Raw genomic sequence first — 20031 nt, 5'->3', positions numbered from 1 at the left:
AAAAAAAAAAAAAAAAAAAAAAAAAAAAAAAAAAAAAAAAAAATCCAGTCCTAGGCATTGGCTTTCCTCAAAGAGATGTCATACCTTTTGAGTTGTGGAATTGAATCCAGGAGAAATCCTCTCTGTCCTATTGTGAGGAAAGTGAGTGTCCCCAAACAACAGCAGCTGATTCTCTATGCTTCATATTAGAGCAATGCCAACCATGTTGTACATTAATGAGTTTTTAATTTCATATGTACAAGAATTTTGGCATAATGCAGAGCATACATATGTCTTTATGCTGTTAAGTTAGTTTTATGTGCAGTTAGAAAAAAATGGAAAAAAAAACTTGACCGAATGTTAGAGCAGAAAGAACAAGAAATACCATGTCTAGCATCATACACCTAGTTGAGTGGCAGAACCAGAAGTAAGATTCAGGTCCCCAAAGAGTTTGGGGTTCTTTCCATTTGACCTAAGGATAAGATGAGGTCTGGGAAGCCATCTGTCGGGGACCTTCAGAGCCTCTTATAAAGGCAGGTGATACTGAGGGGATATACACTCAGTTTTGTCCTCACTTGACTTCCATATAAACACATCATGTAATTTGGAGGCACTGAGTGATACAATGATGGCTTCCTAACCCAGGAGCAGTGGGAAGGACATATGATGATTGAGATACTTGGAAAGATGGCCACGCTGGACCATTAGAAATCAATTCCTCATTTTAAAAACCAAATTATTTTGGCAATTACCTTCCCTCTACCCCTCTAAAATCCAGCTAAATACAGAGAAATGTGGCCTTCAGATTCACAGGAAAATGTGAGAAAACAGCAGACATGGTGGAGTACATGGCAACAGCTTAATAGAGCGCATGTTTGAAATGTATTTCATTTCCAGGATATTTTATTAATACCTATTTTGTGACTCATATTTCTCTCAATCACATAGCATTTGATAACAGCTGAAAAAATTCTTTCTAAATGTAATATATTTTTAAATGAATTTATTTATTTATTTGAGAGAGAGAGAGAGAGAGAGCACACACATGCACAAGTTGGGCGTGGGCCAGAGGAGAGGGAGAAGCGACTCCCCACCGAGCAGGGAGCCCGATTTGGTGAGGGAGCTCAATCCCAGGACCCTGAGATCCTGACCTGAGCTAAAGTCAGAGTTAATTTACTGAGCCACCCAGGTGTCCCAAGGCTAAATGTAATATTAAAAACCGAAATAGGAGGTACATAATTGTATGATTATTATCGCAGGTAAGCTCCATAGGGATTAACCTAATACATGAATGGAAAAAAATGTCCAAACCTCAAAATGCCCTTACCCAAGGGCCCAGCCCCACCTCGCAGCTCATGGGACAACCTGCCGGTCTGCTGTCATCAAGTCAGATGTCCGTTTACTATTTCTGCTGAAAAACATTCCCATTCATTCGTCCTGTGTTCACTGAGCACCTACTGCATGTTAGCAACTGTTCCAGGTCTAAGACACCATTGCTTCCCCTCTCTGGGGCAAAGAGACAAAAAGTAATTCTCACAGAATGTGACAGGCATGACAGATATAACCACAATGTGCTTGGGATTCCAGGTGACAGAAAGGGAGAAAGAAGGGAAGGCTTCATTCACTGAAGTGAGCCCCAGTCAGGGGTTTGCATGTTATTGGGAGTACTGAGGGCCAGGAGGACATGGCCATTCTAGGTAGAGGGAAAAATATTGCTCAGGATGAGAAAACTGAAGCACAGAAAGTGCTAGTGACTGTAGTAAGAAAAAAAAATACCAAAACAGCCAAACTTAAATTATTAACGATTAACCATTACTTTAAATAGACTTCAGAACAATATTAAAAATAAATTACTTTATTCCTAAATCTTTAACAAATAAATTTGCCTTAAATGGTAATTCTTTCACAGTTTAACATTTCAATCTGGCTCAACGTTAGAGTGTTTTTGGAGTTCTTGTCTCTCAACAAACAACTGTTTTCTCTCTCAAGCACCTCCAGATTCCAGTTAATCTCAGACACAACTTTAGTTTGTCCCATCAACTTTCTAAAAGATTTCCCAGAAAGTAAACTGAAAACTTGAGAGAGAGCACAATAACACTCAATAAAAGTTATGGTGAGAAACCATAGCTTTTAGTACCATTGGTATATAATTCTCAAAAAAAATGGGTCATAAGAAGGGCCACCAAGCTCAAAAACAGACTTTACCTTTTATAGAAACTAAATTGTGGCTTCCTGAATTGGAAACTTTTTTAAGGCAGACAATCCCACTTTTAATAGAATTCCTGATTTTCCTGCGTTTCCCTTCTGCCATGGCTCTTCTTGAAGGTAATCAAGGAGTGGGCCCATCCCTCACGCCAACCAAGTTACGGTCCACCTCTCGTATATAGTCAACAGAACTCAACCTATAAAACCAGGTAAGGGGGTTCCGCTCTTGTCTGTCCATTCATTTCCCCATCACTCATGTCTATTGGAGGCTGCAACTACATCGTCCCTTTCCATGTTTCCCCTGTATTATTAGTGGCAATTCTGTTTTGTGAGTTATCAAATGCAAGTTTAGAAAAAATGCTGAAAGAAAGCACCTTTATTATAGGAAAACAGGAACTTGAAAGAAAGTAAAAGGAAGGGGGCAAAAAAAAAAAAGACACCCATAATTTCATCACTGTGAGTAAACTACAGTGAATTGCTAGTATATAATCTTCACTAATTTCTGAATATTAAAGAAAGGAATACTGTACATACTGTTTTTTTAAAACAAGTTTTCTCTTAAACTCTATGGTAACTATGTTTCCATGTCAGCCAGTTTTCACCTATAACTTCACCTTTTTCTCATCCTGAGTATAAGTCCCAGCCCTGCTACTTTCTTAGGCTTGCCTTCAAACATGGCACACAGGGCCAGTTAACTCTAGTGCTGACGGAAGACCTTTGGGGTTTCTTCATAACAAGCTGTTTCTCTTCTTTTGCTGCCTACCTCAGCCATCATTTGATGAAATTTGGAGTAAAAGTTCAGAGCAAGATGCATAGAGGAGCTAATAGGAATTTGCACACCAACAGGCAGGCAGGCATCAAAATAAACCTTCAAGCACCCCTCAGAAGTTGAGTTCCCCCCATCTCTTTGGTTCAGTCATTGTTATAAGTGTGTCTGGGGATAACAAGTGAAATCTGAAAGTATCCACAAAGAGATTGCTACGTTGAACCGCGGGCAAGGTGCCACGGGAGCCTGGCAGGGGGACAGGGAGCCAGCCTGCCCTCTGCTGGCCATACTCGGTACTGCATGGGCCTGGAGGAAAGGGCCTGTTTCCAATTTGCGCAGACTCTATACGGACCGACTAGCAGGCTGTGGTTCACGCAGGAGAAGCAAAGTATGACCGCCCGCCCATGTATTCAGAAGCATCTATAACACGTTTAAAGAATTTATGCGGGGGAAAAGAGATAAAAGATAATGAAAGGCCAAACACGAATAATGTAGAAAAGGGAGAGACAGAGGAAGAGTCCAAGAGGAAGGACGGGATGAGGCTAGGCTTGGCAGAAGAGTCCACCGGCTGGTTCTGGTGTCACGGATGACATCTGGGATGGGTGACCTCTACAAAAAAGCCAGAACGGCAAGAGCGAACAGTCCAGCACGGATACTACGTCCTCTGGGGGCAAGGCTCTGCAATCCTAGCTCGCGAAAGCTGATCAGATTATGGTTAGAAGAAAGGCTGGAGTCAGACGCAACCCAGGGGTTCCTGGAGCCGAAAACAGTACGAGCCCAGCAGGAGACCACCGCCCCCCCCAGCCATCGGAGGCTAGCCTGCCGCCTGCGAGCAGTCCTCCGACCGTGAGCCCCGTACCTTAAACAAGGAGGAGAACACATGAAATGTGTACACTGCGCAGGAGCCGTCGGAGTCGCACATGAGCTGGTTGATGTGGCTGCGCCAGGCTTCCTCTGCGTCGTCGCAGGCCGCCGGCTGGAAGGCAGCAAGGATGGCCGAGAAGAAGGGCGAGGGCGGGGGAGAGACCCCCCTGTCACCTTCTCCAAAGCTGGGAAAGATGAAAACAACCCAGTTACCCAGTGCCGTCCTCCTGCTTCCCCAGCCCTGTCCGCTGTCCTGACCACGCCTCCCTTCGAGGTGGCTGCGGGGACCCCGCTCTGCTTCCCCCATCTTCGACAGTCTCTTCTGAATCTTAGGAAAGAGAACCTTCACCTCCAGAATTGCTGGGTTTCCTCCCCTTCTGACTTCCTTTATAGCGAGTGGGGTCCGGCCCCTGGAGCCTCCGAGAGGAAACAGTCTCGCTTTCCCAGCGGCCGGTCCCCAGACAGATGAACATTACTTTTGGCTCTTTCGCGCCTTTTCAGTTTTCGTTGCGAACCATTAGAACAAAATTTGGAATCTTTTCACGGTGTCCTTTGTGGGGGATGAGTATTAATGGCTGCGCATGCATGAATGCCCAGGAGGGGTGGGTGGAGTAGAAAAGGGTAATGGAAGGATAGAAAGGCAAGGTGAGAGATACCCAGAGGGAGGAAGAAAGGAAAGAGAATGAACACAGGTGAAAGGTCAAGGTCTTCTCTAGGTTCTATTACCTTCAGCTTTTCCTTCCAAGGACAGATAATTCTCACCACAACAGAGGGTCTTTGTCTAGCCTTATCAAAAGCTCCTTAGTTCTTTTCCACATTCAGAAGAGAGATTTTAGGATTTTTACTGTCTTCTCCAGAAGTAAATCTCTAGCCTTATCACTTGTGATTCTTTTTCTAGACACCGCAAGGCCCCAGTGCGGGCCTTGAACTCACGACCCTGAGATCAAGGCCTGAGCTGAGATCAAGAGTGGGATGCTCAACCGACTGAGCCACCCTGGTGCCCCTGCGTTAGTGTTTTTATCAATTCCTCTCTATTTTTGTCTGTTCCTGTTCTCTATGTCTCACTCGTCTCAGAAACATCAGCCTCTAGGCTGAAAGCCTCCCACTTAAAAAAAGAGTAAGTATTTAACTTACAAAGAGCCTCTTGTTCTTGTCTTTTAACTCAAAGTGGAAAGAATTTCCAAGGTTTGCCAGTCTTGCTTATCTTCAAAGCTTGCGAAGCTTAGACCATGTCCCCAGACCCTCTTTGGCTTTTGAGTTACTCTATGGCTTTTAGTAGTCACTACCTGAGTACCCCTCTCAGTTCCGCACCAGGCCCTGCAATGAGACTGGAGGACTCTGACCAGCTCTAAAAGCCTTCAGAGTCAGAAGTCCATTTCGACTCTTCTTTAGGAAGTCCCAGCAGTGCCGTGTGACCTTCCACTTGACATAAGTGAATGCGATACAATGTGCCAGGTGCCAGGTACACTGTCACCACTCATTTCCACTAGGGGCTTCTTTACCTCGCGAGAGTAAACTGGTCCAGGGCTCTGTCGCCTTTTTCTTCCGCCTCAGTCATGTCCAGGCTGAAGCTGCCACTGCATTCGAAGGTTGCTGGGAGTTCATTGACAGAACTGGAGAGATCGTCCTCCTGCACGGCCGTGTCCTCCTCCTCCTGGACGGCTTCAGCCTGGAAGAAGAAAAAGAGGAAAGAATCCCCCAACCATGTAAGAATATCTTTGGGGAAGTCCATTCAAAGGAAAAATAAAAGAGACAAATCCCGAGAGTGATAGAGATCAGAGGCATTGATTTTCCGACTACAATACAGTCACTTTGTATAACTGGACTGGGGAGTTCTCTGAAGTACTGCTCATTCTTTACCTTCTTTTCAGTCTTGCCTATAATAGTTTCCAAAGAGGCTCTCAGTAGATTGCCCTATTTGACCCATGATCATGGGAGTATAAATGCTAAACTTGGAAAAGACCACAGAGACCCCTTGGTCTAGCCCTTACATTTTATCTATTTTTTTAAAAATTTTTAAAGATTTTATTTATTTATTTGGCAGAGAGATAGAGAGCACAAGTAAGCAGAGTGGCAGGCAGAGAGAGAGAGAGAGAGAGAGAGAGAGAAGTAGGCTCTCTGCCAAGCAGGGAGCCCGATGTGGGCTCTGTCCCAGGACCCTGGAATCATGACCTGAGCTGAAGGCAGCCGCTTAACCAGCTGAGCTACCCAGGTGCCCCCAGCCCTCACATTTTATAGGAAACCATGTGTGGGGAAGGGACTTGCCTGACATCAAGTAGATAAATCGGGGCCCTTGGATTCAGAGCTCTTTCCACTGTACAAACCTTGCCTTCTAAAGTGAGCTTATCCAGAGGGAATGCTCTGATACAGAATTCCTTTACCTATGGAAACTGGAATTTAGAATCACCAGTGACTGCTATAGTGAATGCTCAAGATCTACCTGCAGGACCCATGAGTGGCCCACAGCTGCTCACCGAGCCTGCCATATTGCTAGGCCTTTCCATACTGGCCATCCTCTAAGGCCCATTTACATACATGCTTTGCTCTTGGAATCCCCCCAAAGATAATGGATAGGAGAGGCTGCTCTCACACTGCTGTACAATGAGCAGCGAAATGCAAGGGCTCTGGGTCAGGCAGAGCTGGGATCAGTGAGGGGCAGGAGGGAGATGCAGCAAGTGTGATGGAAAAAGAGGCTGGGTTTGAATGCGGGCCAGGGGGACTCAGCTGGAGAACTGACTGTTCTTTAGGAGAGGAAGGAAGGCAACTGGGTTACAGACCAGAAGAGGAGAGGAAGACATCACACGCACATGTTTCAGTGAGTCATTTTCTTAAAACAAAACCGAAGCCAGGCAAAAAGGAAATATATATGAATTTGAGCATTATCACGGGTTGCTGGCTGGCCACCCAGTTGGTATTCTGAATCTAGGATTAATAGAGAAATTAAGAGGGGTGTTTAAAGATATGTTAGGGAAACAAGGTATCTCGTGTCTTTGAAGGAATTGCTCATAAATCCTGAGTTCCAGAGGCTTATTCATATCTGCTCTTTCTGGCTTTTTAAAACTACACTGGTGCCAACGAGACTGGCCGCCGGTGACTGGTCTGGGTTATTAGTGTACATAAACTGACTCTATTGGGGGAGTGCTGAGTTCTCACAAAAATGTCTTTTATTTTCCCCTTCTCACATCACGGCTATATCGCACATTGTGGAAACCCAGCTCGGGTGGAAAACAGAGAGAGCCTTTCAGAAATTAGACTTAAATTTTCCTTGATTGAATTAGAGGATTCCTGCATGAGTTCATAAATACATTACCACTCAGGTAGTGCTTTCCAGGAGAAATCTATGTAACTTAGCAATCAAAATTGAAAAATTGAGAAAATGACTATTCTAAGACTGAAAATAGCAAATGCTAATAAGTGCACACTTATTTTGTGATGTGCTTCCCATGAAATGTAATTTCTTAATCTTAGGACTAATCTTAGGCATTTTAATCTCAGACAAGTTTCCTTTCTGGATCTTTTGTTGGCGAGAAAAGGGACTTTGCTGACTCTGAGAATCCAGACTGTAGTCCTTCTGCACCGAGGCGCACTCAGAAATAATTTTTTAAGCTTCAACATTTTTAAGTGATTACGATTGATTGGTTGTTCTTGGTTTAAAGTATGTTGATTTCCCTGGACCTCAAATCTGTTTTAAGTGCGCTATAAAAGAATACACAACAGCCAGTATTATAAATTTTTACATTAGAAGTATCAGAAAGAATATACTTTTATATATTTTAAAGATCATTTTATAACTTTCTCTTTCAAACTGTACTACCATAGCAAACTCAGGATAAAGGACACCTACTACCAACAGTAGATTATTTTGTATTTGTAATATAAGAAAATACAATTCTATACTAAGGGGCATATATGTGGGCACTTATGTGAACACAGTACGGATCGTTTTATGATTAGGATATCTTAGGGAAATTTTGATAAAACTAACCTTAAATGTAATTTAATCAATCATCTTAATTGTTAGATTTTTAAAGACCTGACCTTTTAAATAAGAAAATTGTATCTGTTACTTACTTTTCTCCTCAGTCTGGCTAGGACAATTTTGTTTAAATCTGGCATAATATTGTGATTAACACTGAAAATTCCAATAGTATGCCGAAATGCCAGAGTGGAATCAATGTACAAATTGTGTAACTGGTTCCTACATAGGAAAAAATTTCCCCAAGTACATGCAGACACCCACACCTCACTTAGCATATTGTTTTGTAAAAGTCATGACAAAGAACAGCAGTTTCCAAGTCAAATTTCAGTTGAAATTATCCATACGCTCAGACATACACTGATTAGTTTTATCATTAATCAGCAGCATTCCTGCTATGGAAAATGTGAAATGTCTCATTTGAATGAGACCTCAAAGTGAATCTCTTTCAACCAACAAGAAGATGGCTGCTCATTTAGCAGGGTAAAACAACTTCCAAACATAGGCTCCCATGCACAAATTCAATTATTTCAACAAAGTCAGAAAGAAAAAAGATACAGTCCCTCCACTTAGAGCCCCCAAAGACTTCTCAAAAAATTGGAAGTACTTTTTCTTTAAGAAAACTACAATCACGATTGTCCAAATCTCTTCACCTTGGAGCCCTCAGAAATCTGCAGATTATTCATATCGGACAAAGACGCCTCGAAGCTAGCCATTCTGGTGTTAAAGGAATGAGGGTCCGCAGGGGTCATATCACAGGCTGTGGTGAGCGATTCCATGGGATTCGTCTCCTCAGAAGGGGAGCGAGTCATGATCTGCAGAGAGAGCAAAGCAAATAAAACACAGTGTGGAGTTTCTTTAAAAGCTCAAATGATCCTTTATGTAAGAGTACAGACCATTGTACGAGCTCATTCTGGGGTGACAAATATTATTTAACGTGCCCATCTCACTACTGTTGGAACTTAACCCCAGCAGCTGGTGCAGGGCAATAGGGCACAGAACTCTTAAAACACAAGCACTCATATTTGCAGTTAAACCCAAACAAATGTCCATTATATTTCCTAAAAACGTCAGATGTCTCACGCATTTTTAGAAAGAGTCCAGCCTCATAAACATATTTGAGAAAAAGCGAAGGCCTTAACAGATCTGATGGTGTTCAAGGCTTCTAACAAACACCCCAGTATTTGTGTCTGTTTGCAACCTGTAGACAAGAGGCTGGTTATTACCATCAGTCAGACACCCCCTGACATTTTGGGTGTTAAGTTTAGCAGCCGTGCCAAGTTTCTTTAGCGGCACCTGGAAACCACACTCCTGCCTCAATTACAAAAATAAGTCTCCCGTTTTGCAGGGTGGGAAGGTAGGCCTACTCACTAGGTCGGAGTGCTCCAGGATCTGGCTGGTTGTGAGGTCCTCCTCTTCGGAGGACTCATCGGAGTCCTCGTGGTTCATTTTATTTAGGCTGGGAGACCTTCCCGAAAGTTGGCGCTCCTCCAGGAGCTGCATATCACACTTGTCCAAACTGTCCAGAGAACGCCTGCGTACTCCCCAGTTGAAATTGTCCATACTCTCACCCTGAAATCACAGCATCGGCTGGCTGTTATGCCAGAATCTTCCTGCACTCACACCTTCTCACATTCAGTTAGTCATAGCTTAGAAATAAACGCTTTCACTATGAACTTCCAAGCTCTCGTCTACTTTGGTACCAAACATTTTGTTTATGTGATGTGAAAGGTAGTAAAGCATACTATTTTCACCTCAATGCATATAGAATTATAGGTAGAAGTGATTACACACTTCTCTTAGGCCTGGTGGGTAATATCCTGTTTTATTATTTTTTTAAAGGTGACTTTGGGCAACTCTATAATGACCTAGGTGTCCGAAAATCAGTAAGAAAGAGACCATTTCTATTAAAATAACCTCCAAAGAGGTATGGTCCCCTCCCTGGCCCATTTAGTACTGTTTTCAGAAGGAAAAAGAGTAGGAGCTATATGCTGTAGCACATTCCACATCCTCTGGGTATTAAGTAGAAGAGTATTAGGTAAACATTCCAGCCTGTTCCTGCTACAGCAGTTTTCGCAGATCAAACGCAGAGTTAAAAGAATATTTGAGAGCAGCTGAGTGAAGTCTGACGGGTCATGCACTATGCAAAGGCCAGAGCAGCGTGGCTTAACTTTTGCTTTAGGTTCATCTTTAAATAATTGTCCCACCATAGAAAATCGTTGCTGAGATGATTGACCTGGTACCGAGCGCTAATGCTGACTTGTACCTTTTCATTTCCAAGACCTGCACTAAGTGGCAATGCAGGCATTAGAGCTTCTCATATCCCGGACTTTCTTTTACAGACCATTTGATATTAAATAAGCATATCTGTCCAACACAAAAATCTTCCCTAGAAAGTAATTTGGGTTTTATTTTTTTCTCTCTGTTAAAACAGGAATAAAGGAAGAGAAGTCTTCCCCAGTCCCTTGATAAGCAAGTTTTAACCTATGTAAATATATAACTGAATGAAATCTAGCCCAGAATCTTTTCATTTAGAAGTCATTTGAAACACTGTCTGATGGTTTGCTGAAATAAAGTAACTTTTTCTGGTGGGAGCTCAGTGAGTAGCATAATCATATAATATGAGAGCTGTAAAACCATTGTTAAAAGTATAAGCTTTAAATTTATTAATTTTCCTTTGGGTTAAGGATCTATTTCTTCTGGATCCTAATGGAGCAAAGCTTGCCATCCTCATAGATCACTCATATAACAGATGCTTTAACTTTTCTGAAGTCTTTTTTTGGCTATTTGTGGTAGAAGGCAGTAGGTAAGAATCCCAAACCCATTCTGGATCTGATCCAAAAATTATCATAATTTATCCGCATATATGATGTTTAGGATTGTTCTTAGGACTGTTTGATTATAAAGAGTAGCTGTTTCTGCTGTTTCATCTGTATCTATACCTTTATCTGTATCTGCTATGATAAATTGTCACCAAATAATTTTTTTTCCTAATAGAAAAGATTAACTGTTGTGTTGGGATTTTAAAATAGCTCTATTAGTGAAAAACTGAAAGAAAAATGTGGAAGAGGCGAGAGTTCTGCAACGAAAAATAAAATACTAGGTGTGAAGAAATTAAAAAGATGAAAAGAATAAGAATATAGAGAAAAAGGAGAGAAAGGTGCAAATTACTGGGAGAAATACACAAATATGAATATAAAACCTAATTCCTCAAGCTGATTCTCTTGCACCACATCAGTGAATGGGTTGGATGAACTATCTTAGGCAACAATTCTGGACGTCTCGCACACTGAACCCGAGAAGAATCATGAGCTTACAAAGAAATATAGACGTCTCGGGTGAGGGAATGCTACCCTGGGCATGGATCGCTGTTCCTACTGTAACGACTATACCTCTGGTGAAGACCTGAATGCACCAGGCATGAGAACTAGGGGTAAGGGAAGGGTTTTCTTGAAGGAGGAATATCTGGTGTCTTTCTAGAAGATGCAGTAGCTCCATTAGAGGTGAACGTGTTGAAACTGTTTCCCTGGTAGTGGTTGAAGAATTGAGATGCAATAGTGCACCTGTAGTATGGGTATCTATAGTCTAGCTCGAGGTCAAGTGTGTGAATATTAAAAAGTCAATAGTGCTACAGTCTAGCTCAAGGTCAAATATGTGCTTATTGAAAGTCCATAGTGCTCACCAACTTCCAATTATAAAATAAATTCTCATCATAAGAAAAAAAATTGTAATGTTGTGTGGTGAGGATGATAACTAGATTTATTGTGGCCATCATTTCCCAATATATATGACTATAAAATCATTATATTGTACCCCTCAATGTAATATAATGTTGTATATGTTAATAATGCCTCAATAATAAAAAAAGATGGAACAAAAAAAAAGTCAGTAGTGCTATAGTTTAGCTCAAGTTCACGTGTGTGGTTATTAAAAGTCAACCTGTGTGGTCAAAAGTCAAAACAGTGTTCTACTGATTATGTCAGATTTTCTATGTGTGAGAAATTCAGGACATGGCTAATTATTCAAGACAATCTGCATTATCAAACTGTAGTTATCAAACTTAAATAACTACTCAGGATTTATACTGAGATGAGAAAGTATTAGTGATGGAACATTCTAGAAGTGTCAGAAATAATATTCTTTGAAATAATTTTTTTTTATTCTAGAACTCTGTCAAGGTTTATTGTTGAAAGAATGTAGGTACAGCATGGTCAAAATATATTTCCTCAAGTATACACCTTCTCAGAGTCAGTCTGGCATGACACAAGTACAGTAGGGTGCTCATATGTCAGTTTCCCCCAACGGTCCTGGCTTATGACTGTTGTCTACCTGCGGTTATTATTAGCACCTCCTGTTACTTGAGAAATGGTTCTCATTCGGATGAAACTTTATATAGTCGCCATACAGAGTGCCTGGAAAGGCATCTAAATGCACTGGAGAGTGCATTTCCAGGCATATCATGCCTGGAAAGGATCTGACTAGAAGTGTTGGTGGTATACTGTTAGCTGCAGCTTGCTGACTTCACTTTTCGTAAGAGAACTGAACCACAGAACCAATCCAATTGGACAGCTGCTTTCTCAGAAATCATAAAATTTCCATAGATTTTCATATTTAAAACCTCACTTTCACTCAAGAAATATACTTATGCAGCTTCTAGACTAGGCATCTCAAGGTTTTAAAACTATAGTGTTTATAGCTTAGAAAATATTTGTGTTTATAGTTTAGAAAAATATTTCCATACTGGAGCAACAAAGAAAAATCTTCGTATCACACACACCTCAATGTAAATATGCACGCAAACAGGCATACATATGCTAGAAGGGAGGAAAAAAGCAATTATGTTGTTATAAGTCTGCAATGATGCAAAACATCTACTTAGCATATCTGAATTAAAGATAGCAATCATCTTACCTGAAGTTCCTTGGTAGCAGAGTAAATGGACAGAAAAACAAATGAGAGGTCTATTTAAAATGATTAAAGATACTCAAGTGCATTCATCTTAGTTTTAACACAATAGCAATAAACAGGGCCAACAATATAGGCTTCAGTAGATGTGACTTCAAAAAAAAAAAAAAAAAGGTAAAGATAGACAACCCTCCAGAAAGAGAAATCAGTATCAAACACCAGGAAGTTCCAACCATTTTAGGGGTGGATGTTGTAGCTGGGGTAATAAATCATAAGTACAATTTCTGGAATAGTTTGCCACTTTGGTGACTAGCAACTTCTGCTCCTCGGCACTTTATTTTGGAGGGGGTCACAGATGCTTAAATTTTTATTTGTGAGAAAATTGTTAAATGTTGTGAGAAAACGAATGAGGGCCATCAAGTGGGGGGAAGAAAGGTGGCATCCCCTCATCTACCTCCCAAGTCGGAAGTGTTTTCGGTTAGGATATGTTCACTGCTGATGTGCAATTAATAGCAAGGACACGTTAACTTTTAAAGATTCAGAAAAATCCCAAGGTGAACTTACAGATAGGAGTCAATACATTCTGAGACTATTTAATGAAAAGGAAGAGATATAAAACAAAACACAACAAAACAAAAAACTCGTCTTCCTTTTTTGATAATAGACGCCAGATAAACTTGGCTCCTCAGATGAGACTATGCTGAAATTATTCACCAACGACAGAACAAAGGAATGCTTGCTACGTGCCTGACACTCCGTAGAGGTTATCTTACTCCCTGCCTCAACTTGACAAGCAGGTATTAGCATACTCATCTAATAGAAGAGGAAGTCAAGAGAGATGGCATCCACGTTGCAGGGCATAAAGCTACATCAGTGGGAGAGCCGAAATTCCAAGTTGGACCTGCCTGACCAAAGCTCGAGCATTTTTACTCTAGCACTCTAGAATCCCTTATTATAATCTATTGAGAAGGAGCAAAACATTCTCAGATAGTTTATTCTACTTGGATGGAATATATACCCTCACACTCTTAGGTTTCTTATAAAATCTTAATCATATAAGATAAAATGATCACTATGATTTTGGAAGTTCTTGTCTGCTAGGATAATAGAACATTAGAAGGAAGAGCAAGTATTCATTATTTATTGTTCCTGAAAAACGTTAGCATAATATTTCTTTTTAAGTTGAAAGGCACCTCAAATTTGCCTTCCTTTGTTTTGACAGAAATGAAAGTTTTTCTCTTTTCTGAAATTGTGTTTGATTCCTCTATATCACTCCTGTGAGGTCATGTCCCAGAATACTTTTTTTTTTTCCTTTTGGCTGAGACTGGAAAGTGGTACCTCCCTGTCTTCATTAAACTTTCCCTCCTTTCTTTAACTTCCAGAGTAAAGAGGGTACCTAAGCTTGAATTCTAGCCCAAGAACAAAGATTAGGTCAGTGGCCCAGATCAGAGAGCTAATCTTCTGTTATTCCACGTAGCTCTGCCCCAGGGACATTTTGAAAGTATTCTAAATGGTTGTGTTTTGCTTTAGACTTTTAAAAACAATCCTCACCCCACTTAGTTATTGATTTCTCTATTACTCATTAACAGTCAGAAAACTCTGCAATACTTTTTACTAATTCATGGTGAAAAGCTGACACTTGTTTTAAAGATGTCTTAAGGACTGGGTCTGCTAAACTTGTTTTCTAGAGAAAGAACAGGTAAAGAAAACATTCTTCATTCTGAGGACATAATTCTCCCCAGACATCCAGGGTAAGCCATGGATGGGAGGAACAAAAGCGGATAGCTCCTTGACCTGACTGCAGTGTAAGAGGACTAGTCCACAATCATGTCCTTTCAGGGAAGATGAGCAGCTAATGGAAGCACCATTTCCTACAAGTTCATAGTTAAGTCAGGAGATGCCCATCAGAGGATCTGATAAACTGTGAATATGGGCCTCTACTTTAACTGAAAGACTGGCAGAAAGCCCTTTCTCTTTCTGGGAAAATCAGTGCATTTAGCTAAACGTGAACTTCAGTGTGTTAAGGAACCCGGTGAGCCGGCTGGGTACTAGGCGTATTACATATGCTAGTCTCCCCTCAGTCAATTTTGTTTTCCTCCATGAGGCCGAGACTAGCCCCAGCTGGAAATGAGAGGGTCAGAATGATGCCCCTCCTTCCAATCCTAGTTTTCAAAATCATGATTCATAACTGAAAGCATCCTATTACCATAATTATCATTCAAATCCCCGAATCTGCATTTGCCAGTTGAGACATGAATTCAGCTGCTCCAGGTGTCTGGAAAGCTAGCTACCGACCTAGAGCAGAGCTCTCACGCGCCTTCTATGTTGTTTCAAGTTGTAATGATTTAATCAAGCAGCACAAGGACGCTGGAGCCCTCAGGCTCCCATCTCTTGCTGGAGCAGGCAAGCTTTGAAGCGATCAAATTAGAGTAATTTCACTTTAAAAATAATTAGATGCTTAGCATACTTTACCCAGGTACCAGCGAACGGGCTCAGAACTTGAATGTTTTTGTGATTTCTTTTCTTTCTTTCTTTCTTTCTTTCTTTTTTTTTTTTTTAAGTTCACCTTTGGACTGCACACACACACTCTTTGTGTGATCATTAAACGTCAGCTCTTTGCCATTTAGAAATAACTTGGCAGCTTACGCCGTGGACTCAGACAGGAAGGGTGTGGTAACTTTTGCCAAAGTTAAGCTGCTGTCCTTTGAATAAGCTGATTCAAAATAAAGTTTACAGCTTTCCAATTAAGGACTCGCTCATAAAACCTTGTTATTTAGCGGGTAAAAAGAAACTGCTTCCGTTAGTCAAGGGAAAGCAGAGTGGGTTATTCCTTACAGAGAATATACCGTACCTCTCCATCCTCCAGCTCCACATCCAGGAAATCAAAGTCCCTAAACACCCTAAACTGCTGCTCGCTGTTCGTGTCGTCCATGTTCTCCTGCTCGCGGGCGCCGTCCTCCGAAGACACCAGGCTCGTCTGGTGCTCCAGCAGGTCCAGATCCCCGCACGACGAAAAAATCACCTGCGAATCACAAGTGTCCTCTCCTGAGAGACCATTCTCCCTTCGGGTGTTTGTGCTACAAAACCCGTAATTGGCTCTTCAGGGCCCTCTATTCCCAGTACACACCTAATTCCTTCAGTGGGTATTTTTAGAATGTTCTCTCATTATTTATGTTGGACAGGTGCCTTCAGATTAAACTCATTGCGAAGACGCAAGTTCACGCAAGAGGAAAATACTCAAGTCACACTGGTGCTTTGTAGTGGATGAAGACTGGATCCCACCTATGTGTGTGTGTGTGTGTGTGACCACTGAATGTGTGTTCACAAACTAGGGCAGCCAAGAAATTTTCCATTGTTTCTGAACTGAGGTTAGGAATTGTACACAAGCACGTACACTTCAAAAACATATGAGCGCATGATATTTTAAGGATTACTGATACCAAGATAGGTTCTTGTAGAATGACCTGTGGGAGCAAAGGATTTAACCCTTTCAGAGATAAACTGGGAACTGATAAAGAATAAGAAACAGAAGCCAAAAAGTACTTTCCTTCCTCATCTGAATTATAGACGGGTATCTGAGCAGCCACGCTCGTAATTTATACCTAAATTCCCTTCCTGTTGATATAAACAGAACAAAACTTTTTTTTTCCTATTAAGAGCTTTTGTATGTTAGTATTTTAAAACTATCTTCTGTGTTTAGGTTCTTTCCACCAGGACATTTTACTAGAACTTTATAGAAATAAGAAACTGCAAAGGAACCTCATTGTTTTGCTATCCAGCCTCTCCTGAAAATAGATTGATATTAAATAAAGTGAACAATATGATTTTAAAAAGATTTTATTTATTTCTAGAGTGTGAGCAGGGGAAGGAGCAGTGGGAGAAGGAGATACAGAATCTTCAAGCAGACTCTGTAGTGAGCCAGGAGCCTGAGGCAGGGCTCGATCTCATGACCCAGAGATCAAGATCTGAGCCGAAATCAAGAGTCAGACTCTCAACTGACTGAGCCATGCAGGTACCCCTCAATATGATTTTTTAAAATGATTATAATGTCTAGTCTTCCTTGAAAAGTAAATAAATCATCTATAAGAATTTAATATAACAAGGTCTCTCAAAAGAAAAAAGAATAGATTTTAAATGTACTTTCTTCCCCCCCACAGTGTTTGAGAACAGGCCTGTGGCTGGCACTATGTTCTCATAAAATGGCCCACGACACACACTTTGCACAGGGATGGTGACTGGGTCTCTGGGATCAATAGCACTGAGCACCAGGCACCTAGTTCATGAGAATGGGGCTAGAAATTGGATTCCCTCCATCGAAGGCTCTTTTCCCAGTTAGTGCCATGTCTCCCGTCCGTACCCTGATCCAGGCAAACATCTGTAGCTAGAAGAGCCTCAGCACAGAAGCAGGCAGTTTCGATCTGAGGAGGATGTGCCTGCCCCAAGGGCAGTAGGTAATGGCCCTTGCTGGAGGGCTGCCCTGCAGAGGCAAAGTGCTCTTTTCCTCTCCCTCCACCTGCCCCTGCCACGATTGCCTCAACCCCTCTGCCCTCGTCAATGTCACTGGAGCCAAGCAACAAGCCCACTGATCAATAACACGAGAAAGGTGACTTCAGCGGAAGCCGAGCTTAGCTGCTGGCTGGCTGCGGCACCTTTCCCTGAATAAGAAGACACCAATCTGCGCCTGCGCGAGAATGTAGGCGTCTCTAACATTTCACCTGCTCGGGAACTACACTAGCAGACACATTCTGAGATTGAAAAGACAGCTTCCCCGGGCAACCATTTGCTCATTCTTACTTTATTTGGGAAATTATTTAGTTTGCTATTTATTTTTTTGTTGATAACAAAGATGTTGAGATATGGACGAAACAAAAATGCCCAGTGAAACCAGACCCTGAGATTTTTATTGCTTTGACTACAGTAGACTCACAGACAACTTGAATTTTCTAAATTATATAAAAGCTTCAGAGGCTAAATTCAAAAACTGCGATTATTCATTTATTCCAAAGCCCAATGGCATGCTGCTGTTATTCTGTTTTAACTGTAACATCAGTGGACATTTATAAGAGAAAAAAAAAAACCATAATGATATATCATTATTTCCATCCTTATGGTGCATGAATAAAACAATGACATCACAGGAAGCGGTATGCATACACAGAGCAAAACTGCACCCCAGAGGAATGTATATTAAACATGATGGTGCAGGAGAGAGTTGTAAATAAGGACGTCTGAACATCTTTATATAAAAAAAAAAAATCCAAGAAACCTTAAACAATGAAAACAACTGAGTATTTACTTGCAGACAAACTAGAGCAAACAGCCCACAAAATTGTTCATTGTTTCTGAGCTAAGTGAGATTAAAAATCACAGTGTGGAGAGAATCTAGGGGTTTGATCTAGATGGTGGGTATCATACCTGTAATTCCTAGTAGATTTCTCTAAAGCTAAAAAAGATCGAAGGTAAGAAAGACATGGTACCGACATACACGGGATACATGGCAGAACTTACTGATGGATTTTTGCTTAATCCTACTTCTTGGCCACACAGAGAAAGGACGTGCACCAACTTCTCTTTTGTCCTTTTCTGGAAAAGAGACACACAAACATGTTTTAATCATGAGGTCCTGGGATCAAATATTCTCCAATACTGGAAGCCATTAGCCACATTGGACTATGGACCCCGAAATGTCGCCAGTGAGAATCGAGACATAAAATACACATAGGCTGGGAATGAAAAAGGAATGCAAAGTATCTCATTAATAATTGCAAAATATTGGCTGCATATTGAAATAATAATATTTGATATATGGTATATTAAATAAAACATATTATTAAAAATGATTTTATCTGTTTCTTTTTATAAAAAAAAGAACGCAACTGTTAGAAAGTTTAAAATGAGGCACACATTATGTTTCTACCGGACAGTGCTGATCTAAGTTTTCCCAAGGGAGGGGGTGAAAATCAGCCCCTGGTTCTTCAGAGATACTGCTGACTCCCCTTGATAATCTTGTCTGTTACAACTTTCAGCATTAGCAAGGCTTTCCTTATACCTAAATTAAATCTTTTATGTTCCAGTACAAATCTATTTTCCTCAAATGGGAGAAAAACTTTACCTTCTGCAGAATTAAAAAATTCAATTATCTGCAAGCCATATTAAATCCTTTTCAATTTATTCTTCCTAAAGTTAAACAGATTCAATTCCTTTTGCTTTTCTTCACGAGCCTTATTTTTGGGTACTCACGCATGGAGATTCTTCTATAAACTGTCACATTTTCCAATGACATAGATAAACTAGATCTCAGGATGATTGGTGAGTTGAGAATGAAAAGGAAGAGTAGCGAGGGCCCAGAATATGTTAATGTACTTCAGAAATGCTCTTAAAGCAATCTTGCTAACTCTGGAAAATGATTTTTCCCTTTTAATCTGATTTAAGTTAATGTGGAGACTGCTAGGAGGCCAGTATCATTCATAGCCTTTCTTTCTTAATGGAATTTGGCTTCACTGCATTCTTCTTTCCAAAATTATAGAAGGGACTCTCAATACCATGTCTTTTCAAGGTCAAAGACAGGAAGACCTTGATGTGGGCGGATGGCAAGAGATTTGCTAAAATATTTCCCTAAGTTTGTGGGCATTTTACAATTCTAGGAAGGAATCAACACAGAGGAACCTAGAAATGGGGTGTATATTTTTCTTCTCTTTTCCAAATCCCCAAGAAAGTATAGTAGGTTCTCTTGCTCAACAGCTCAATGAAACGTCATTGAGAAACAGCAGTACGCCAGCAGGTAACATGCCATATATTCCCCTCTCCTAACCTTGGCGAACCCTGCTCAGCACCCACCATTTGACCTTCTTCCAGTAATACCATCCCTCTTTTTATCTTCGGAACAGCTCCTCTTGCGTTAAGTGGGGCTCTGCCTCCCTCATACATGTTGCAAGAGTCCCTCCTCTAGAATGGGTATGGATGTTGGGGAAGGAAAGCCTCTGTCCTAAAATCATCAGAGCCAAAGACTGTGCAAATTTGGAGCTGCTGGAGGCTGTTGGTGTTTCATAAGACAAGAGTCTGCTTGAGAATGAAGTCTCTGGAGAGGGAAGGAGGGCCACCACTGGGAAGGGAAGGGGAGGACAGTGAGAATGGGGGAGAGAGAGGTTAAGGATCCAGTTCCTTGATTTGTGTTCTAGAATTCAGCTGTGTGTGAAGACAAGCTACGGGAGTTAATAAATTCCCTTTCCACTTAAGGTAATTTTCCACTGGGCTTCTGTCATGTTAGTTACTGAAGAGCCCTGAATAATGCAGAGGTTTCACTCGACAGCAATACAGCCTTAGGCTCTGATAACAG

The 20031-nt window shown here is 41.2% G+C and overlaps 1 protein-coding gene across 7 annotated transcripts in view; it reads right to left on the bottom strand.

The window, feature by feature from the left end:
* The window catches only part of FRY (FRY microtubule binding protein), a 331529-nt gene that overhangs the window by 25114 nt on the left and 286384 nt on the right, over nt 1-20031 (bottom strand). For 5 of the 7 annotated variants that reach the window (XM_032880008.1, XM_032880011.1, XM_032880012.1 and 2 more), the window contains 7 exons: nt 18204-18278; nt 15547-15717; nt 12702-12710; nt 9162-9362; nt 8444-8605; nt 5317-5483; nt 3810-3999 (listed from right to left, as the gene is read on the bottom strand). In XM_032880008.1, the coding sequence (XP_032735899.1) occupies nt 3810-3999; nt 5317-5483; nt 8444-8605; nt 9162-9362; nt 12702-12710; nt 15547-15717; nt 18204-18278 (975 nt within the window). The remainder of the gene's footprint in view (nt 1-3809; nt 4000-5316; nt 5484-8443; nt 8606-9161; nt 9363-12701; nt 12711-15546; nt 15718-18203; nt 18279-20031) is intronic. The other 2 variants (XM_032880009.1, XM_032880014.1) reach the window with 1 other exon arrangement.

Source organism: Lontra canadensis, unplaced genomic scaffold (genome assembly GCF_010015895.1).
Source record: "Lontra canadensis isolate GAN:19392208 unplaced genomic scaffold, GSC_riverotter_1.0 scaffold67, whole genome shotgun sequence".
NCBI lineage: Eukaryota > Metazoa > Chordata > Mammalia > Carnivora > Mustelidae > Lontra > Lontra canadensis.
The sequence above is the reverse complement of the archived record's forward strand: the minus strand, read 5'-3'. Positions and strand labels throughout refer to the sequence as shown.